Source organism: Bubalus kerabau, chromosome 17, assembly GCF_029407905.1.
Source record: "Bubalus kerabau isolate K-KA32 ecotype Philippines breed swamp buffalo chromosome 17, PCC_UOA_SB_1v2, whole genome shotgun sequence".
In the NCBI taxonomy this organism is placed as follows: Eukaryota; Metazoa; Chordata; class Mammalia; order Artiodactyla; family Bovidae; genus Bubalus; species Bubalus kerabau.
The window spans coordinates 60,472,787-60,495,292 of NC_073640.1; the positions used below are offsets into that span (position 1 = coordinate 60,472,787).

The 22,506-nt window shown below is 48.8% G+C and overlaps 1 protein-coding gene and 1 long non-coding RNA gene across 2 annotated transcripts; both read right to left on the reverse strand.

Annotated features, from left to right (window-relative positions):
- Nucleotides 1–7: 7 nt before the first annotated feature.
- On the reverse strand, nucleotides 8–15,504 carry CEACAM18 (CEA cell adhesion molecule 18). The gene is made up of 11 exons (XM_055551197.1): nucleotides 15,453–15,504; nucleotides 13,873–14,229; nucleotides 12,413–12,682; nucleotides 10,496–10,771; nucleotides 9,977–10,027; nucleotides 8,920–9,055; nucleotides 1,453–1,502; nucleotides 1,126–1,217; nucleotides 961–1,066; nucleotides 683–730; nucleotides 8–33 (listed from the first exon to the last, which is right to left on the reverse strand). The coding sequence occupies exons 1-11, from the start codon at nucleotides 15,502–15,504 to the stop codon at nucleotides 8–10; spliced, it is 1,464 nt and encodes a 487-aa protein (XP_055407172.1).
- Nucleotides 15,505–17,530: 2,026 nt separating this feature from the next.
- LOC129631818 (uncharacterized) lies at nucleotides 17,531–19,568 on the reverse strand. Its single transcript, XR_008704187.1, has 3 exons — nucleotides 19,450–19,568; nucleotides 18,074–18,143; nucleotides 17,531–17,800 (listed from the first exon to the last, which is right to left on the reverse strand). It is a non-coding gene; the product is annotated as an uncharacterized LOC129631818 (long non-coding RNA).
- Nucleotides 19,569–22,506: the final 2,938 nt, after the last annotated feature.

Sequence of the window (22,506 nt, forward strand, 5' to 3'; positions counted from 1 at the left end):
TGAAGTCCTAAGCGATAATGTTGCTGAAGCTTGCTGTTTCACAGGGGTGGATGTTAAAGTTTTTTGTACAGGCTTTGTTTGTTTGTAGCAGTTTTTAATAAACATAAATGTAACACACACACACACACACACAGACAAGTGCAAAGCTTAGTACCAAAGGCAGCATGCTCAGATGATAAAACTACGGAGAAAAGCAAGGAACCAGTTGGCATTAAAGGGAGGCTAGGGGCTTATTGGGACTTTCCTAGTGGCTCAGAAATCAGGTAAAGAATCTGCCTGCAATGCAGGAGATGTTGGTTCGATCCCTGAGTCGGGAAGAACCCCTGGAAAAGGGCATGGCAACCTACTCCAGTATTCTCGCCTGGAGAATCCCATGGACAGAAGAGCCTGGTGGGCTACAGTCCATGGGGTGAGAAAGAGTTGGACACAGCTGAGCTAACACTTGCCCTTTTTTTCCACTTGGGGCTTATTGAGGGAAGTGGGTGTGCAGTGGGGAAGAGAAACAAGAAGGAGATCCCAAGGGGCCATCAGCATTCTGTTTCTTGGATGGCACAGTGGTCATGGGGGCAGAGAAGGGGGAGGGACTACTGGGTTCATCCACAAGAGGGTCTCAGATCACTGAGGTGGGGCCCTGGGCTGGAAGCAGCCCTTTCCCACAGCCTGGGAGAGTCCTCCTTCCTACCTGTGCCATTTTCCTGCACAATGGTCATGGTCAAGTTCAGTGGAAAGTCTGTGACAGAGAGACATGGGGGACCCGTGTCAGTAGTGAGGCCTCAGTGGACGTGGGCCCTGTGTCCTCAGGAGCTGCATAAATGGGGAAAGGATAGGGCAGGGATCTTCCTGACCCCCTCCCAGGCCAAATTCTGGGACCTGATGTTTGAGGCCTGTGACCCCCGGTTATGGGTAATGGCTGCCCTCTAGACCCTGTCAGGGACCTGGGCATCCTGGCCCAGCTCTCACAGGACACGTTGAGGTGGACAGTCCTCGCTGTGCTCACTTCGGCTCCAGGCGAGGTCACTTGACGGGAGCTTGGTGCCATGGGGTGAACACCAACGAGAGGGGGGTCCTGGGGCCCAGGGAGGTGGCAGCAACTGATGTCCAGGAGAAGATGGGGGGTGTGCCCACCTCACAGACCCAGGGCACAGAGCAGGTCAGGTTCCCGGGGCGGCCGGGCTCCAGCATCCCAGAAATAAGGATGTGGGGTGTGTGGTTTAGGGCTGGTGAGGAGATGGGGAGACGGAGGGATTAAAAGCGGGGCTTGAGGTGTGACCCCCAGACAACCTCAGGCTTTGGTCCATCACCTCCCTTGGGCCCCCCTCCTGTTTTACCCCAACCTCTATTTCTGAAGGAGAGTCTCATTCATACTTTATAATATTGATTCTGTCCCCTACAAATTGGCACTTGCCATCTACCTCGACAAAGATCAAATCCTGAGCTGCTGTAGCTGCTGACCTTTGTTACCCCCTGAAAAGAGTTCAGGGTGGAGATCAGGAATGAGGTATCTGTGTTGTGGGAAAAACTGGCAGGACAGGTCTTCAGACAGTTAGATATTTTCAGGAGAGGATTTTATGAGCCCAATTCATGCATCTCCTTATGTCTAGAAAAGCACTCAATTCCTTCCTGGTGACGTCTGCTCCTCGTGACTAGCAATAACCTTCACAAGGCAAGCAGAAACCTTCTTCAAAAAAAAATATCTGATTAATTAAAAAAATAAATGAAGTGGCAAAAAAAAAAAAAATGCTTGCTTGCATGTTCCTAAGTTACATATATACTCACATTTTGCCCTATCTCTTTGGAGCAGTTTCTTAGACCTAGAAAGGCTGTCTCCGGGGCTATAGTCCTCATTTTGACCTGAATAAAGCTTAACTCACAACTCTCACATTGTGAATTTTTTTGTTGACAATGCCATGTTTAAATATTTTTGATATGGTGGATTAAATATAATACAATTTAAAGTAATTTCAGACTTCCTTGGTGGCAATGGCACCCCACTCCAGTATTCTTGCCTGGAGAATCCCATGGACGGAGGAGCCTGGTAGGCTGCAGTCCATGGGGTCGCTAAGAGTCAGACACAACTGAGCGACTTCACTTTCACTTTTCACTTTCATGCATTGGAGAAGGAAATGGCAACCCACTCCAGTGTTCTTGCCTGGAGAATCCCAGGGATGGGGGAGCCTGGTGGGCTGCCGTCTCTGGGGTCGCACAGAGTCGGACACGACTGAAGTGACTTAGCAGCTTGGTGGTCCAGTGGTTAGGAGTCCTCCTGCCAATGCTGGGGACATGGGTTTGATCCCTCGGGAAACTAAGATTTCCTCTTGGGAAACTAAGATCCCACATGCTGTGGGGTAACTAAACCCATGCACCACAACTCCTGAGTCTCTAGAGCCCTCGAGCCACAACTACGGAAGCCCCCACACCCTAGAACCCATGCTTTGCAACAAGAGAAGCCACCACAATGAGAATCCTACGCAGAGCAGAGAAGAGTAGCCCCCGCTCACAGCAACTAGAAAAAGCCTGCATGCAGCAACGAAGACTCAGTGTAGCCAAAAATAATAAATAAATAAAATTTAAAAGTAATTTCACCAAGTTGTTTTTCTATGGGGGCTATCAAGACTTTTAAAATTACATACATGGCTTGCATTCTATTTCTTTTGGACAGCATTACTCTAGAAGAAAACTTAGAAAAATATCTATGGATGTGCAAAGAATTCTTAAAGGACATCCAAAATACTAAGCATAAAAATACATAAATTAGACTTCATTAAACACTTCTGTTCATCAAAGACAGAATTGATAATATAAAAGGGAAGCTATAAGGTAGGAGAAAATCATATCTATCTATCTATATCTTCTATCTATCAAGAGATCCCTGAAAGACAGGTTGAACTTATATATAAAGAATTCTTACTAGTTGATAAACTGATGTTTTCAAAAAAGAAGTTGGGCCCCAAATGGAGTCATACCTGCTAAGCCCCATATCAGCAAACAACACTTATTACCTAACCTAATTGCAATTTCAGCCTCCCAAGGATGTGACCTTTAATCAGTCAGCTTGTAATTTTCTGGTCAGCACTAGTGAGATGATGTTCGATATAGATCTCTATCTCCCAAAGAAAGATGAGGTAATTCATTCTTCCCTGGTCCCTGCACCCTTCCGATATAAAAGACTTCCATTTTGTACATCTTTCTACTTGTTCAGTGAGATGTTGCCTGATTCATGAATAAGCAAATATCTAATTAGATATTTAAATCTGCTCAGTTGAATTTTACTTTTTATACCAATGACAACCTAATTTTTAAGCTGGGAAAAAAATATATATTTTTTTGTAAGAGAAGAGATCCAAATGACACGTGAAAAAGTGCTGAAAAGATGCCAGAGAAATGAAAATTGTAATCACAATAGATGTTCTATCACAACTCTTAGAGTGGCTAAAGTTTTAAAACCTAAGCATACCAAATGTTAGAGGGGATGTGGAGGAGCTGGAACTCTTGTACATTTCTGAGTGTGCTCAGACTCTCAGTCGTGTCAGACTCTCTGTGACCCCATGGACTGTAGCCCACAAGGTTCCTCTGGCCGTAGAATTTTCCAAGCAAGAACATTGGAGTAGGTTGCCATTTCCTACTCCCGAGATCTTCCCAAACCAGGGATTGAACCCGCGTTTCCTGCCTTGGCAGGAGGGTTCTTGATGACTGCACCACCTGGGAAGCCACACATTTCTGGGGTGGAATGTAAATAGTGCAACTGCTTTGGAAGATGATGCGGCAGTTTTGTGTACAGTTACGCATAATGCATCCATCCTATGACCCAGCAATTCTACTCCTAGAAATTTACTCTGGAAGGATAAAAGCAAATAGCCACACAAACACTTAAATGTGACTGTTTATAGCAGCATTATTTATAACGGCCTAAATGTGGAAATAACCCAAATACTAGAAGAGAATGGATAACCAAAGTATGGTATATCCAAACAATGGAATACTAGTCCTCAAAAACAACAACAACACGTGTAACGAGAATGAATTTTGAATACATGTTGAATGAAAGAAACCAGATGCAAAAGAATACATACCTTACAATTCCATTGATATGAAGCTCAGGAATAGGTAAAATTAATGTGTAGTATCAGAAATTCCTCCTTCATGGATCGCAGCCTTGTCCTGGTGAAGGGGCTTGCATAACTCAATGAAGCTATGAGCCATAGCTCAGGGCCACCCAAGACGGACCCAAGTCATAGTGAAGAGTTCTGACAAAACGTGATCCACTGGAGAAGGAAATGCCAACCCCCTCCAGTATTCTTGCCTGGAAAATTCTGTGGACAGAGGAGCCTGGTGGACTACTGTCCACGGGGCTACAAAGAGTCGGATACAGCTGAGCACACACAATTGACTTCCAATATTATATCAGTTTCAAGTGTACAATAGAGTGATTTGACTTTTTTTAATGGAGATACAGGTTTAGATACAGACGTAGAACACGTGCCCATCTCTGTCAATGGGAATACGCAATGGTTAACTTGGGATGCATTTGTGTTAGTCGCTCAGTCGTGTCCAACTCTTTGTGACCTCACAGACTCTGTAGCTCACCAGGCTTCTCTGTCCATGGAACTCTCCAGGCAAGAATACTGGAATGGATTGCCATTCCCTTCTCCAGAGGAATTTCCCAACCCAAGGAACAAATCCCGGTCTTCTGCATTGCAGGCAGATTCTTTATCGTTTGAGCTACAGGGAAATCTGTATCGTGAAACTGAAAGTCGTTCAGTCATGTCCAACTCTTTGCGACCCCATGGACTGTATAGTCCATGGAATTCTCCAGGCCAGAATACTGAAGTGGGTAGCCTTTTCCTTCTCCAGTGGATCTTCCCAACCCAGGAATTGAACCAGGGTCTCATGCATCACACACAGGCAGATTCTTTACCGACTGAGCTATGAGGGAAGCCTATGAGGGATGTGTTTAGTTTTTTATTATTCACATCAGGTGATTTTTGGAAATACCTGTGAATCTAATGCATCTTAATGCATAGATATGACAGGCTGCAGTCCATGGGGGTGCAAAAGTGTTGGACACGACTTAGTGACTAAACAACAACATTGCTAAGTCACTTCAGTCGTGTCCCACTCTGTGTGACCCCAGAGACGGCAGCCCACCAGGCTCCCCCATCCCTGGGATTCTCCAGGCAAGAACACTGGAGTGGGTTGCCATTTCCTTCTCCAATGCATGAAAGTGAAAAGTGAAAGTCAAGTCGCTCAGTCATGTCCAAGTCTTTGCGGCCCCATGGACTGAAGCCCACCAGGCTCCTCCATCCATGGGATTTTCCAGGCAAGAGTACTGGAGTGGGGTGCCATTGCCTTCTCTGAAACAACAACAATGGTGGTTAAATAATGGAGCACAGAGGCCACAAAAAAGGGGTTGGGATGTGTAGGGAGAGCATACAGACATGGCACCAAGATGCAATAGCAGGCACTTCTTTCCAATAGGACTCCACAGGGGAGGGAGCTGGGAGCCTGGCACAGGGGAAGACATTTCCATCTCAAATCTTGACAATTTACATCCGGAAGAATTTCTCAGGGCAGCTCACAGTCCCGATTCTCTCCTAACAAGGACTGGGATCCCTGTTGCCTCCTTCTCCTGAATCACTCTTCATAACAACTCTCCCAGTTTTTTCTGAGCCTCTCAGCTGCAATCCTGGAATGACCTGTGCCCGGTGGGTGGATCCAGGCAGTGACAGACAGAAAGCCCCGCTCACTCTTTTCCTTCTCCCTTCCTGCACTCATGATGGAAAAAAAAAACAAACCTCATTGCTCCTCCCAGAGGAAGGTCCCTGTTTATGTGACATGGCTTGGCCACTGTCCAGCCCCACCCAGGATGCCTTCCGGGTTTGAACAGCAGAATTTATAACTACCTCCCACTCCCCAGTTGAGACCAGGCATTAATTCAAAATTCCCAGAGGTGTTGTCACTTCTGAATCAAGCTGGGGAATGAACTGGGGTGTGGAAGGTCATCTGTGCCCTTGCTGGGTCCCAGCTGGGCGGTGGAGTCTGACTGTAGCTTTCTTCTAAAAAACGATCAGACACACGTATGGCTTCCTGGGACCTTTGCCAAGCACCTGGCTGGTGTGAGGCTCTGTGCCAGGTGTGCTGAAGGATCCTGAGGAATGCAAAGTGTCACTCAGGTTATGGAGATGAGGAACCAGGCTCAGAAAGGTTAGGCGGCTGCCTCGGGGTCACCCAGCTACTCAGGGCAGCATTGGGACTCACGCCCCTCCAGGGTTCTGAGGGTCTCTTCCTCATGGGCTGTTGTTGGGTCAGGCAACCAGCAGATCCCTTGGCCGTGTGTTTGCACGAAATAACCTCCCATGAGGACTTTTGATTTTTATTGAAGAAACAGCAGTGAATGACCTAGTAACTTGGGGACAGGCAGATACAGATGAGGAGACGAAGGCTAGAGGACCCCAAGATGGAAAAAGAGGTCTTAAGCAATGGGCCCAGGAGACTGCCTTGTGTCCAGAAATGGCCCTAACTGCTTCACGAACCTTCAAACAGTCAGGTATTTCCTGAGAGCAGCAACAACCACAGAGGCTCAGCTGGGTCTCCACACTCCCATAGATCTGGCCAGGAGATCTTTTTCTTTCTCCCTCCCTCCCTTCTTTCTATTCTGTTATGGGGAGCAAATTTACTTCGATACTTTTGGACACGTGCATGAAGAGAGCTCAAGAAGTTCCAGAAATGGCATTATGAGGTCTCCGTAAACTGTATGTTGTTTTAATTTTATTGGTTCTTATACTAAATATGAAAACAACATATACACTTGGGGAAGGAAAAAAAAAAAAACCACTTCAGAGCATGCAGTAAAGTGCAAAAAGGGAAATTGAGATAGCACCATTAAGAGTTAACAGTTTCTACAATTTGTGCACAGATATTTATATATATATGGAGATACATATGGTATATCTATATGTGGATATTGTCATCGTTGTTCACTTGCTAAGTCATGTCCCACTCTGCGCCATGGACTGCAGCACGCCAGGCTCCCTTGTCTTTAACTATCTCTCGGAGTTTGTGCAAACTCATGTCCATTGAGTCGACGATGCCATCCAACCATCTCACTGGATATATATAGCATATGTGTGTGTGTGTGTGTGTGTGTGTACACATACTGTAATATTGTACCTATATCAATTAACTAATCTCTACTTTTCACAACATGGTCTTATCAGATGCAGGTCTGTATTGTGCGTTTCTAACTCGGCATCAAGTTGTGAACATTCCGCACACCAGTGAGTCTCGTTGCCCAGCAGTTTCTAACCATGACATTCACCCGACATGCGCTGTGGTTCCATCTCTCTGTCACTGGGGATGCTGAGATGGGGCATCTTTGCAGCCTCTCTAATGGTCCCACAGGGTCTGGTTAAGGAAGTAGAGAAGTTGGAATCCAATTTACTGGTGGGGAAGAGGCATGGGAATTAGAACCCCGAGCTCTGCGCATGCCCCGCCCCAGTCTGCATCCCATTGGCTGGTTCTGATTGGCAGATGGAGTGGTCTGTGGCCATGTGCTCCTGGAGTTCCCCACCCTCCCACCACCCGGTCCTAGGAGCAGACTGTAGACGTTCTCTGGGAGCCTCCACCTCCAGTCCCAGCGGGACTGGCCCGAGTCCCTTGCTTGACTGTCCCCTCCAGGCAGTCCCTGGGCCCCTTCCAGCCTAGCCCGTCCCTATGGGGACTCTCACTCCCGCCTCACCTCCTTGCTTGTCCGGTTTTATTCTCCAGGTCTGAGGCAGACAGTCATATAGACCAATTTGCCCTATGGAGAGAAATTAGGGAAGAAGTCAGATCTGGGATCCTTAGGAAACTGTGAGAGTCCTGGGTAGATGAGGGGTCAGCTTCTTCTTTCCAAGGCCCTGTACTCCTAAGAGAGATAAGGAATCTGGGGGCTTACCCCTTACAATGAGTGTCTCCAACATTTATACAGTTTAATATTTCTGAGGTCTTAAGGTTGCTAGAGAGCAATGCTGTGGGGCAGGGGAGAGGGAAAACAGACAGGGTGTTCCTGGAAAAGGTATAGGTACTACCTAGCTTGATTATTGATGATGATGAATTTCACACCTGTTTTATGCCAGGCACTATGGTAGATCATGTATAGAAATTGTCCTGAACTCACCAAACAGATACATAAGATATATTTTGTGGCTGAAAGAACAGGTGTTTGCAGAGGTTCCTGGGCAGTCACTTGCCCAAAGTCACACAACTTCCTAGGTTCAAGTCTAAACTGCCTCTTTTTATGAAGCCCCTAGAGTCCTAAGATCAGAGTTGGGGTAAATTCCAGGGAGATAAGGAGAGCTCACATTTTCTGAGCACTTCCTCCATGCCAGCGCCTAGCACTGTAACCAGGGTTACACTATCAGTCTCGGCACAGAGTAAGTGATTGTTATCAGCATCACCTCCACTTTGTTGTTATTGTTGCTGCTTAGTTGCTACATTGTGTCTGACTCTGCGATCCCATGGACTGCAGCATGCCAGGCCCCCCTGTCCTTCACTATATCCTGGAGTTTACTCAAACTCATGTCCACCTAGTTGGTGATGCTATGCAACCACCTCATCCTCTGTCTCCCCCTTCTCCTCCTGCCCTCGATCTTCCCCAGCATCGGGGTCTTTTCCAATGAGTCGGCTTTTCGCCTCAGGAGACCAAAGTATTGGAGCTTCAGCTTCAGCATCAGTCCTTTCATCACCTCCACTTTACCGGTGAGCAGATGGAGCCTCATGTCCTTGTTATCTATTTGTTTGCCCAGATGATCCCTGAATACTCAGTTCCTGGTTGGTCCCTTCCCCATTCTGGCTCTGCTTCCCCTCTCAAGGATGTGCTGTCCCTTGAGTTTGAGCCCCCGGCCAGTGTCCCACCCTGGGTCCAATGCAATAGGTACCTACCTGGTAGAGTAATGTCTGAACAGGGCACGGATTAGGACCATAAGGAAGTGGGTGAAGCCCAGAACTGTGAATATGATAAGAAACACCAACAAGGAGCCTGAGATGGTGAAACTTCTGCTGACAACAGGCTGGCGCCCTAGGAAGAGAAGATACATAGAGGTCAAGAGCATCATTTGCTCATCCCTTTGTACGCTCACACATCTGCTCTTCGATGATTTCTCAGCACCTTCTTCTATGTGGGAAGCACTGTTCTGGGTGCTAGGGGCTCAGCAGTGAACAAAAGAAACTTCTTCACTTGATGGGGCTGACATTCTAGCTGGGAAGTGGAGCAGTCAGCAATTAAGCAAAGAAACATCCCACTTCATCACAGGTAGTGAGAAGTGCTCTGGAAACGCATGAGCCCAAGTAAGGGGACAGAGGGCGGCAGGGCAGGGTGTGCTGGATAAAAATGGTCATGAACTCATTCCACAGGGATTCATTCACTGAGCTCCAACTGTGTGCCAGGTACCATGTTAAAAACTGGGGACAAATGATGATCAAAGTGCTTGTCCAGCCTCTGTCTGACCTTCTGAAGTTTAATAGTCCAATGGATGTCAAATGGCATGAATTGAAGCATCATTCATATGCAAAAGTTGTATCTGTTCGATGCTTAGTAAATAGTGAGAGGTAACTGAAATAAATGTCTCCAGCCCCCATTCAGCGTCTACTCACGTCATTCTGAGCCAGGCTGACGGCTTCTTGTGCCGTCTGATTTCCCTCGTGCAGCAACCCCATCGACTAGAACCCTCACTATCAAACTGCAGAGAGGTGACTCTGCAGCCCCTGTTCACGCAGAGGGGCAGTGGCTGAGCTGGGATTTGATCTCAGGTCACTAGGCTCCAGAGCTCCTGCTCTTCACTGCCCTGCATATCTACTCTCTCCCCAAGCCTGTCCATCTCTCTCCGTAGAGTAGAGGATAGGACGTGGGGTCCCTGAATAGGTGCCTCCCCTACGTGCAGATTCCTTCCTAACCTGCTCCAGAGGCCACACCATGGACAGCTCCCCACGTCCCCCGTACCACCTCCCCTGGCATGTTCCTGCTTCCTCATCTCAGGGCAGCCCCGCAGATCTGTGGAGGGCAGAGGCTGTGAGGTCAGACGGCTAGGGTTTGAATCCTGCATCCTCTGCCCATGAGAACTGGAGCCTTGAACAAAGCGCCCAAACTCTCTGTGGCTCGATTTGCTCACCGGTAGAGTGGAGGTGATGCTAATAATGGTCACTTTCTCTGTAAGGAGATTGGAGGGTCACCCAGGTTAGAATCACCCCGGTTAGAAAGGTAGCTGCTAGAGTAAATGCTCAGTCAGTGCTGGCTGATCCTGCATCCCTGGAATTCACTCCAACTCTAACCTGAGGACTCTGGGAGCTTCATAAAGGAGGCAGTTTGGACTTGGACTTGGGAGGTTGAGGGGACTTCATCTGACTATTGTGAGCATGGCAACACACGGTGAAGGGGACATTTCTGATGACAGGCATCCCCCAGGCAGAGGCATAGAAGTGGGGAGATTTGGAGAGAGCGACGGGCCTCTCCTGCACTCACAGGGTGCCTGGATGTGGACTTCATTGTACAAGGTCAGCTGGGTGGCGGAGTTCTCTGCGATGCACCTGTATCTGCCCATCTGGTCCCAGGTCAGACTCGGGAGGGTGATGTTCTTCTCTGAGAAGCTCAGGAGGGAGCCATTGTGGATCCAGCGGTACTGGGATTCTGGTCTGGAATAGGAGATGCACTCCATCTCCACCTGGGAGCCAATCTCAGCAGACAGGATGCCACTGAAGTCAATGGGACTGCTGCTGAGCTGCAGACTGTAGGGCCCATCTGCAGAGACAGAGCAGGACCCCTGGAACCATGCTTCTGACACCTGGGGGTCCCGACTCCTTCCCTCAGTCCACACGAAGTCCTCCCCAGCCCCCAGATGCCCCCGCTCTGTACCCCAAGCAGACTCCCAGACCCATCCCAGCCAGGGCAGCTGAGCCAACGACAATGACAGTAGCCGTAGCATCTTCTGTTGCCAAGAGGTACTACAGCCCAGCTCCCTGGCTGCCCTTCGCTTCGTAATAAAATAGAAAAGTAAAAGTAGAAGCAGGCATCACACCTACTGCACTCCGGCACTGTTTTAAACATGTCACACATTCACACACTCAGTTAATTCCCACCCAACCCTTGTGACCACAGCCACTCTTGATCCATTTCATGCCTGAGGATAACGAGGCTCAGAGGAGAGGTTTAGGGATTCACGAGTCCCCTGTTGACCTACAAAAGGACCAGGCAAGTACCCTTATGACCTGGGAGGAATTTCCCTGAACACTTGCAGCCCCTGTGTCTTTGGCTTTGGTTCTGAACCTCTGGCCAGTGAGCAGTGTGGGAAGGTCAGAAATGATGACCCCTTTGTCCACAGCTCTCAGTTTAGGGAATCTGAGACACTGCAAGAGTGGTTCCAGATTTAAATGTGATGACGACGCTAGACTTAGAGATGAAAGAGTTGAATCAGTGTGAACAGTCCTGGAATGTTTCAAAGAATCTGAGTTTCACTGCCTTTCTAAGTTCAGTATCTTGGATTTACAAGACTTGTTTGAAAATTTGAGCAGGTCTTAGTGGGATACCAACTTGTGTTGATGGGCAGCAGAGGACTTTAACAGAATGTCTATAAAATGCATAATTTAGTTTGAAAACCAAACTCTTTAGGGGAGTATGATCAGTCCCATCTCAGTAACAGCAAAAGTGAATGTGATTTTATTAAATTTACAAGAACTGAATAAAATGATCAGTGAGCTGAATTTGAAGACTCGTGAACAGTTGGGTTTTGAAAAATTAAGAAATGAAATGTCGTTTTAAGAAATGGTTGTAGGGGATTCCCTGGTGGCTCAGTGGTAAAGAATCCACCTGCCAAAGCAGGAGACGTGGGGTCCATCCCCGATCAGGGAGGATCCCACAAGCCTCAGAGCAATTAAGCCCGAGCCCACAACTATTGAGCCTGCACTCTAGAGCCTGGGAGGCGCAACTACTGACGCCCGCCCACCCTAGAGCTCGTGTTCAGCAACAGGAGAAGCTACCACAGCAAAGAGCAGCGCCCGCTCGATGCAACTACAGAAAAGCCTGCACGAAGCAGTGAAGACCCAGCACAGCCAAAAACAAATCAATAAAATGATGTTTCAAACAATTGGTTGTAAGCAGTCCCCTCATGACACAAGGGACAGGTGTCACAAATTGACACTATTTCTAACTTGAGAGGTAGGGATTAAGGCCCCCATTTTAAACTGAGTGGAGACCAGGGTTCTGAGCAGCCAGTAGGGTTCTGAAGCCTAAGGGTTAAATAGTCAAACCTGGGATTCGAACCCAGGGCAGCTGTCTGCAAGGCAGCTCATGTTGCTCTCTCCAGTTCTGCTGGTTTTATTGCTATGCTGTGGGAAAACCCAGAGCCCCACCACAGCTTCACTCTCACGACCCCAGAACACTCACAGGCCACTGTCACATAGACGAGGTCACTTTTCTGAATGAGCTCTGGGAGAATTTCTATCCCGCACTGAAGTGGTGAGTCGAAGCGGCTGAACATTCGGATGACGAGGGTCTTGTTGTCCGGGGAGATGGCCATCCAGTACTTGCTGGACACCGGTGCGTGATTCACATACCACTGGACGTGGCCGTCATTGGTGTAGCAAGTGGCAGCCACCGCATCCTCGCCGTCTATGACGGAGGTGGTGTTGACCGAGATTTGTGGGATTTCCAACTCTGGGTGAAGCAGGGAGGAGAAGGTTAGGGGTTGGATCTGTCTCCCCACACTCTGCTCCTCTCCAATGGGGGTTTCAGGGTATGTTGAGGGGAGAAGCCCAGAATTCTAAGATAGGATCTAGGATCCTGGCAAGAGAGCATCCCTGGGGCTGAGAGGGACAGAGAAGCAGGGGTGGGCACAAGGCAGTCGAAATGAGGGTTCTCTACTGACCTGTCTTCCAATGCTCTGAGCCATCTCTATGGCTCCATTACAATAACCGTGAGTTCTTACTATTGTCCAGTGGCCTGATGGTTGCTTCTGAACCCCCAAACCAGGACACCCCCGTCAAAGGAAGTGCAGATAGAACTCAAAGTAACCGACGGTGTTTGTTCTCCATAACAATTCCTCCCATTAACTTTTCCCATTCTTTTTACAAATTTCTGCCTCTAACCTTAAGACAGACCACAACTATGCATAATACTGCCATTTTACACATGAGAAAACCGAGGCTCAAAAGGTGACATGGTATATAAACAGTCAGAGGTGAACTAAGTTCTCCCAGCCTTCAAAATCCACACTGTCCTTCCCTAGCCGTGTGGAGCACCAGGATCTCACTGGAGTAGACAGAATTCCAAGATGGCCCCATGATCTCCACTCCATGGTATAACGCCTCTATAATCCCATCCCCTCGATGCGAGTGGAGCTCCTGACTTTGTTGTAGCCTAATGAATATGGCTAAGGTGATGGGCTGTCTGTCATTCCCATTATTAGCTTTGTTGTATTAGACTCCTCTCTAGACAGAGAAATTTTTGTTGGCCTTGAAGAGGCAAAGAGCCAGGTTGTGAAATCCTGTAGACAGAGTCACATGTAAGAACACAGCCCCAGCCAACACCCTGTGAGTCTCAGCGCTGGAAATGGCTGAGCCACATCAGAACTTCTGACTCAAAGAAGTGGTGTTCTTTTAAGCTACTAAGTTTGAGGCTCTTTGTCACGCAGCAGGAGATAACTAATACACTGAGAGGGAACCTGGAGCCCTTGAAGGTAGTGAGGGTCCCATTTCTGGGGAGAAGCTGGGCTACCATCCACCAAGGTTCCCAGTGTCATCTGGAGGTGGGTGGAGACAGGACAGTGTGAGCTTCAAGGGACACCATTCCCTAAACCTCCAGTCCAACTCAGCTGCAGTTGGGTGGTGGGGCCGCTGCTAACTCACCTAGAATCTTGAGCCAGCCAGTTGCTCTCTGGGTGTCATTGATGGTGTCCACCCTCACTGTGTAATTCCCCGTGTCATTTAACTGTGACCTCCAGATCCTCAGGGTACCTCTAATGGACACACTTTCCCGGCCACTGTACATGGGCCCATCCCGCCTGAAATGAGATGTGGCGTTGTAGCTGATAATCAGATTTTCCTCAGTGTCATTTGCACCCCGGTGCCAGCTGTATTCCTGAACATCTTCAGGGGCGTTCTCAATGGCCAGTGAGCTTGAATATCTTTCCACTCCGATGAGTGAATCCGGGGCGATGTAGATTTGGCTGGAGGCCTGGCGGATCCCACAGGCCAGCAGACTGGCTGAGGAAGACAAACAGAAAAAGACACACACACATACATACACGCACACAGGTTTACACTGCAGATCATGATCCACAGAGACCTTAGAAAATGGGTCAAGGGCTTCTAGCTCCTGAAGGACTTGGCAGTCTGTTCCCCCGCTCTCCGTCACCTCAGCCCCTGCCCTGGTCCATTCTTTTATCGTCCTGTTCCAGGCTGGCCTCCTCCCTGAACTCCAGCCCATCCTCACAGGTCAGTTTTGTGGATCCTTGTGAAGCCTCATAGGTGACCCTGCTCTCCCTCTGCTCATGTATCTTCCATGGCTCCCCAGTGTTCTCACTATAGGTTCAACCCTTAGCATAGCTTGTGAAACACGTAGAGAGAACTGGTCTCTAGGACCCAAGGTAGGCTCTTTTTGAGTCACATCCACCCTACTTTACCACCTTCATTCATTCATCAGAAGACACAGCATCCAGACTGTGTACCCCAGTCACACACATAGCTCTTCTTGACCCACCACACATACTCTTCCTCACTTCTAGCACCCTGATCCCTGCTCTCTCCTCCCCATGTCCATCTTCCTTGTTGACTCACTTCTGTGTCCCCAGCTCCCCAGAGATCAGGGTGGAGCCCAGCAGGAGGGCTCAGAATGGTTATCTGGGGGGATTAAACTCCCCCAAGAGGATCTACACTGTCTTTAATTTACCACTTAAGTTCAGTGGCACAAACACCATTGGGGGTGTGTATCTGTTATCTCCTAAGTGGGGGGGCAGGTGTCTGCTGCTATAGGAACCCTAAGCCTTGCCTCCATGGAGGAGGCAAAGACAGCTGAGACCCCCTGCTCCAGGGTTCCAGGTGTGGGCCCTAGAGGTTTTGAAGGACAGTATATGTGGCCACCAGGGCAACATGAGAGTGGTCAGTATCAGGAAGAAGCAGAGTGTTTTGGGGGAAAGTGAGGGATTGGGAGGGGTCCTGCCAGAGAGGCAGTGAGGGGATCAGGTCAGAGGAGGTGAACCCAGAGGAAGTGGTTGCTGGGAATTGTGTGTTGGGGTTCAATTTCATCATGCCTTGTGGTGGGTAGAGAGGAATGCTACCTCTGTGTGTGTGTGTGTGTGTGTGTGTGTGTGTGTGTGTGTGTGTCTTGGGCAAGCCATGCCCAGGTGTGTGAATTCATGAGAGTTCTGCTGGGGTCCTGGGTCACTCCCTTCTACCCCACCTGCATCCTGCTAGCCCCACTGTCTTACCCACAAGGACCAGTTCCCTCCGGAGTCTGCACCTGGGTCTGGAAAGGTCCATGAGCTGCTCCGGTCCTCCTGCTGGAGGGATCTCTCTAGGGACCCAGCCACCTCCTGTGCCCTTTTACAGACCTGTGTCCTCTCAGGCCCCAGACGTGGTCTCCACCCACTTCCTGCTCAGGGATGGACTCTGAACTGCAAGGTGGGAGGGGCTGGGGAAGAGACACTCTGCTGGGTGGGTGATTATCTTTAGGACTTGATACCCGAAAGGAAGGACCGTGGACCCATGGCAATTTAGAATGTCAATAATCATTATGAGGAATTTTTTATATCCCCAACTGACTTTTCTTAAAACTGAATTGGACCACCTGAGAACAAAAAGAGAACAAACAGCTCACTCATCACCTTGTTGTACAAGGGTTCAGTCACTACCTGCTTCAATCTCCCAGCAACAGTGAACCCTGAGAGGATTTAGGGATGAAAAAACAGGATGAAGCACTCTGTGATTTGGATAATCAGGCCTGCATATGCATGACTCAAGAAGAATTTCATGAATTCTGGTGATGAATTTCATAAATTCTGACTGATGACTTCTGCATCTGCTGCTGCTAAGTTGCTTCAGTCGTGTCCGACCCTGTGCAACCCCATAGACGGCAGCCCGCCAGGCTCCCCTGTCCCTGGGACTCTCCAGGCAAGAACACTGGAGTGGGTTGCCATTTCCTTCTCCAATGCATGAAAGGGAAAAGTGAAAGTGAAGTCGCTCAGCCATGTCCAACCCTCAGCGACACCATGGACTGAAGCCTTCCAGGCTCCTCCATCCATGGGATTCTCCAGGCAAGAGGAATTCTGCATCAGTCATATGCAAAAAAAGAAAAGCACTAAAATCATTAACTTGGTATATCTGTTCTTTGTGACGAGCTGTGAACAGTTACCAAGATGTATGCTTGATGACACATTTTTCCCAGCCCCCAAATTCAAATACACACTGGCTTCACCCCTTCCTTTTTGGAGCAGTTCCTCAGAGCTGTCTCCCAGGCTACAGTCCTCAGGAAGACCCTGAATAAAACTTAGATGCTCTGTGTTTTGCTCTAAGTGGACACCCTTTAATAGAGTCAGACTAACTTATTACCCTGGTTTCTCCAACTTATCAGTTAGTTCATATGCTTATCAGTGAAGACTTGCCAGTGATTCCAGCACCAGAGTGAAAGCCACTAGCTGGCAAACGCCTGAGAGGTCTCTAGGAACCCAGAGACCAGCCAACTGATTTATTGTACAATCAGGGTTGGGCAATCACTAGATGACTTTATCATGTGCTTTCTAGGGTTTTTCCAAAGCCTGTTGATTGGACAAAATTCAGGCTTGCACAGAAAAACCTGATGAACCTATTCAGGACTATCACAATCAGCCTCAGATTTGAAAGAATATTCTGATCTTCCTGCAAATGTTGCTTCCAACCAGGTAGCTTGTAACTCTATAGTTGTTAATAGGCTGACCTGGAACCTCTCTATCTCATAAGAAGGACCAGGATGGGCTGGGAAACTCTGTTGGAGATTTAGCTGATCTCTTTCTTCCTCCCTCCCTCCTTGTTCCCCTTTCCTTCCTTTCATTCTAACTGCCATGGTGATGAACAAAATTGCTTATATATTTTTGGACACACCCATGAAGAAAGTTCAGAAAAAAGTTTCAGAAATGGCATTATGGGGTCTGAACTAACTCCATGATGTTTTAAATTTATTGGGTTATATTTTCTCTTTTTTTCAGATTTTTTTTTTCTTTTTTTTTTTTCAGATTTTTTTTTAAATATTTTTTTTAACTGAAGGATAATTGCTTTGCAGAATTGTGTTGGTTTCTGCCGAAGTATTGGGTTGTCTTTTCTAACTATGAGAACAAATTATATACTTTGTGATGAAGAAAACCGCACTCAGAATATACAGTAAAGTGCAAAGAAGGAAACTGAGACAGAACTGCTGATAGTTAGCATTTTCCTCAATTTTTGCACAGATCTATATGTACATCATGCATACATACGTATGTAAAACTGTGGAGACAGTCATACAAACTGTAAAATTTTATCCATATCCACTAGCTAATACGTGGTCTGTATTGTGCGTTTCTAACTCAGCATCAAGTTTGAACATTTTGCACACCAGTGAGTCTCGTTGCCCAGCGAAGTTTCTAACCATGACAGATTCACCTGACATGTGCTGTGCCCCGTTTAAGCAATTCTCGACTGTTGGACATATGTAGATGGTTCCGTCTCTCTGTCACTGGCGATGCTGAGATGGGGCATATTTGCAGCCTCTCTGATGGTCCCACAGGGTCAGGTTAAGGAAGTGGAAAAGTTGGAATCCTATTTACTGTGGGGAGGACGCGTGGGAATTAGAGCCCCGCCCCAGTCTACATCCCATTGGCTGGTTCTGATTGGCAGATAGAGTGGTCAGTAGCCATGTGCTCCTGGGGTTCCCCACCCTCCCACCACCCAGTCCTAGGAGCGCACTGTAGACTTTCTATAGGAGCCTCCACCTCCAATCCCAGAGTGACTGGCCTGAGTCCTTTGCTTGACTGTCCGTTCCAGCCAGTCCCTGGGCCCCTTCCAGCCCAGCTCGTCTCTATGGGGGTCTCTCACTCACCTCTCACCTCCTTGCCCATAAGGTCGTGTCCTCCATGTCTGAGGTGGACAGTCATACAGACCGATTTGCCCTATGGAGAGAAATTAGGGAAGAAGTCAAATCTGGGATCCACAGGAAACTGTAAGAATATAGGAGAGTCATGGGTAGATGAGAGGTCACTGCTTCTTTCCAAGCCCGCACATCCTGAAGGAACCCCAGGAGTAGGAGGTGATGAATCTAGAGGCTTGACTTCTACATCAAAAGTCCCCACACTTTTATTGATTTTTTTGCCTTTGTGATTAGATAGCTTTCCCCCCATACTTTTAATGTATCTGAGGTCTTAAGTTCTTGGAGGAAGACGCCATGGGTCATGGGATGGTGGATTGTATGGTCTGGCCACTCAGAATGGCTGTTCTCTTGCTCTCAGTCCATCCCCTGCCTGATCAGTGCCTGCTTCACCTACAGCCGACTCACATCACTGACCTGCCTGCCTAGCCTGCCGCAGAACCCATGCTAAGCTGCTTCAGTCGTGTCTGACTCTGTGACACTATGGACTGTAGCCCGCCAGGCTCCTCCATCCTTGGGACTTCCCAGGCAAGAGCACTGGACTGGGCTGCCAGTTCCTTCTCCAGGGGATCTTCCCAACCCAAGGATCGAACCTGAGTCTCCTGCATTGCCAGGCAGATTCTTTACTGCTGAGCCACCAGGGAAGCACCACTGAAATGATTGTCAGACCCCAAATGTTTATAGTGCTGAGAATGGAAATCTTTGCTCCACTCTGTTCGTATAACTAACGCCAATCCCTTCATCCTCCACAATGTGTGTCTAATCCCCTCATCACCCTCCAGGGCAGTGCGACTCTTCACATCCTCCAAGAGGGGCTGGGAGGACGTGAGAGGAGGAATGATCTGCTCAAGGTCACCCATCCAGCTGGCGGCAAAGCTGAGTTTCAAACCTAGATTTTAATTATCTCCATCCAGTCTCTTCCCCCTGCACCACTGACCTCTGCCACTCATTTGCCCAACTTCTCTTGGTAACTAGTGACTACCATGACCAGATACATGCAGGATATTTGGCACGCACCCCTGTTATTCTCACACCTGCCCTTCTAGGTTGACCTTCAATATCTACACTGTAAACACAAACAAACTGGGCTGAAAAGATGTCACTGGAGGAAATCTCACCGCTGTTTAGAGGTGTGGCTGACCCCAGACCCTTATTCTCCCCTACAAACCTCTGCTCCTTGAGAACTATTTGTTTGCCCAGATGACCCCTGACAGCCCTGTTCCTGGCTGATTGCTTCCCATTCTGGTCTGCCTCCCCTTCTCAAGGGTGTGCTGGTCTTAGAGTCCCAGTCCCCAGTCAGTGTCCCACCCTGGGCTCAGAGTGATAGGTACCTGGTGGAGTAACATCTGATGAGGCCCAGAAGGATGAGTATAAAGAGGAGGACATAGCCCAAGATTGACCACATCATGAGGAAGTTCAGGAGGAGTGTTGGCATGGTGACGTCTTGGCTAATCCCTAGGAGGAGAAGAGGCATGGAGGTCAGGACTGCCATTCACTCATCCCTTCATTCACCCACACATCTGTTCCTCAGAGACTCACGAGCCCCTACCATGTGTGAGCAGCACTGTTTCGGGTACTAGGGGCTCAGCAGTGAACAAAGCAAACTTCCTGCCCTAATGGGGCTGGCATTCTAGCTGGGAAGTGCACAGTGGAGTACAAAGCAAAAAGATGTCCAACGTCATGGAGGGGAGCAGTAAGTCCTCCAGAAAAGCATAAGCTGGGGGGAGAGAGCAGCAGGGTATAGGGTGTGCTGGTTACACAGGGTCATGAACTTGTTCCACAGGGATTCATTCACTGAGCTCCAACTGTGTGCCTGGCACCGTGCTAAGCACTGGGGACAAATAGAGATTTAAGAACTTGCCCAGCCTCTGTTCCCTTGAAGTTTCAGAGTCCAGTGGGTGTCACGTGGCATGAAATGAGGCATCATACATACACTAAAATGGTATCGTTCGATGCTTAGTAAATAGTGTGGAGTGACTGAAATAAATGTCTCCAGCCCCCATTCAGCATCCACTCACGTCATTCTGAGCCAGGCTGACGGCTTCTCGTGCCGTCTGATTTCCCTCACACAGCAGCCCCATCGACTAGAACCCTCACTACCAAACTGCAAAGGGGAAAACGGGCTCAGAGAGGTGCTGCAGCTGCCACTGTTCATGCAGAGCGGCAGTGGCAGAGCTGGGATTTGATCTCGGGTCACTGAGCTCCAGAGCTCCTGCTCTTCACGGCCCTGCATGCCTGCTCTCTCCCAAGCCTGTCCATCTCTCTCCGTGGTGTAGAGGATCGGACGTGGGGTCCCTGAATAGGTGCCTCCCCTACATGCAGACGCCTTCCTAACCTGCTCCAGAGGCCACACCATGGACAGCTCCCCACGTCCCCCGCACTACCTCCCCTGGCGTGTTCCTGCTTCCTCATCTCAGAGCAGCCCCGCGGATCTGTGGAGGGCAGAGGCTGTGAGGTCAGACGGCCAGGGTCTGAATCTTGCGTCCTCTGCCTGTTAGAACTAGAGCCTTGAACAAAGCATCCAAAATTTCTGCAGCTCCATTTGGTCGCCTGTACAGTGGAGGTGATGCTAATAATGGTCACTTACACTGTAGGGAGACTGGAGGGTCACCCAGGTTAGAATCACCCAGGTTAGAATGGTGGCTGCTAGTGTAAATGCTCAGAGAAGGCAATGGCACCCCACTCCAGTACTCTTGCCTGGAAAATCCCATGGACAGAGGAGCCCGGTAGGCTGCAGTCCATGGGGTCGCTCAGAGTTGGACAGGACTGAGCGACTTCACTTTCACTTTTCACCTTCATGCATTGGAGAAGGAAATGGCAACCCACTCCAGTATTCTTGCCTGGAGAATCCCAGGGACAGGGGAGCCTGGTGGGCTGCCGTCTATGGGGTTGCACAGAGTCAGACACGACTGAAGCGACTTAGCAGCAGCAGTGTACATGCTCAGTCAGTGTTGGCTGATCCTGCATCCCTGGAATTCACTCCAACTCTGACCTGAGGACTCTGGGGGCCTCATAAAGGAGGCAGTTTGGACTTGGACCTGGGAGGTTGGGGGGGCTTCATCTGACCATCGTGAAGATGGTAACACACAATGAAGAGGGCATTTATGATGACAAGCACTGCCTAGGCAGAGGCATGAGAGTGACGGGATTTGGAGAGAGCAAGGGGCAGCTGCTGCACTCACTGGGCACGTGGGCCTGGACCTGGACTTCATTATACAAGATCTCGTGGGTGGCAGAGTTCTCCAGGATGCACCTGTATCTGCCCATCTGGTCCCAGGTCAGACTTGGGAGGGTGATGTTCTTCTCCGAGAAGCTCAGGACAGAGATGTTGTGGATCCAGTGGTACTTGATTTGCGGTCTGCCATCAGAAAGACACTCCATCTTCACTTGGGAGCTGATCTCAGCAGGCAGGATGCCTGGTAGTTAACAGGCATGCTGAAGATTGTTGCATAGGAGGGTCCATCTGCAGAGACAGGGCAGGATGCCTGGACTATGCTTCTGATCGCTGGGGGTCCTGTCTCCTCTCAATCCACAGGAAGTCTCCCTCTTACCAAGGGTGTCCCCAGTCTGCCCCAAGTGGATGCCCAGACCCACCCCATGAAGGCAGATGGGCCAACAATAATGAGAGTCATCACAGTGTCTTCTGTTATGGAGACTTACTACAGGCCAGCTATCTGGCCTTCATGTCACAATAAAATAGGTGTAGAGTAGAAGCAGACAGGCTTCTTTGGTGGTTCAGAATGTAAAGAATCCACCTGCAATGCAGGAGGCCCAAGTTCAATCTCTGGGTTGGGAAGATCCCCTGTAGAAGGGAATGATAAACCACTCCAGTCTTTCCTGAAGAATCCCATGGATTCCATGGGGTCGCAAAGAGTATGACGCAACTGAGCATGCACTCAGTCCCTTCTTTACACAAAAGTTAGATGTGCGTGCATTCATAGTATTTCTTGTCTGAGAAGTAGGGATTAGGGCCCTCAGTTTAAATTGAGTGGACCGGGGTTGTGAGCAGTGAGGATAATTCTGAAGTCCAAAGCTTCAAACAGCCAGAACTGGGATCTGAAACCAGGACAGCTGTCTTCACGGTGTCTCATGCCACACTCTCTGCCTGTTTTGTCATGATGTCCGTGGGAGACCCTGAGACCAGCTTGGCTTCCCTCCCATGACCCCAAGACACTCACAGGTCACCTTCGGATGGACTGGTCACTGTCAGATAGACCCTCCCATTGGATCCCAAGACTTGGATCCCACACTACAGTGGTGAGTCGTTGCTCCTGACCCTTTTGATGATGAGGGTCTTAGTGTTGGAGAGATGGTCACGCGTTCAGAGCTGGACACCTGTGTGTAGCCTACAAACCACTAGACATTCGTGTCATTGGTCTGGAAGATGG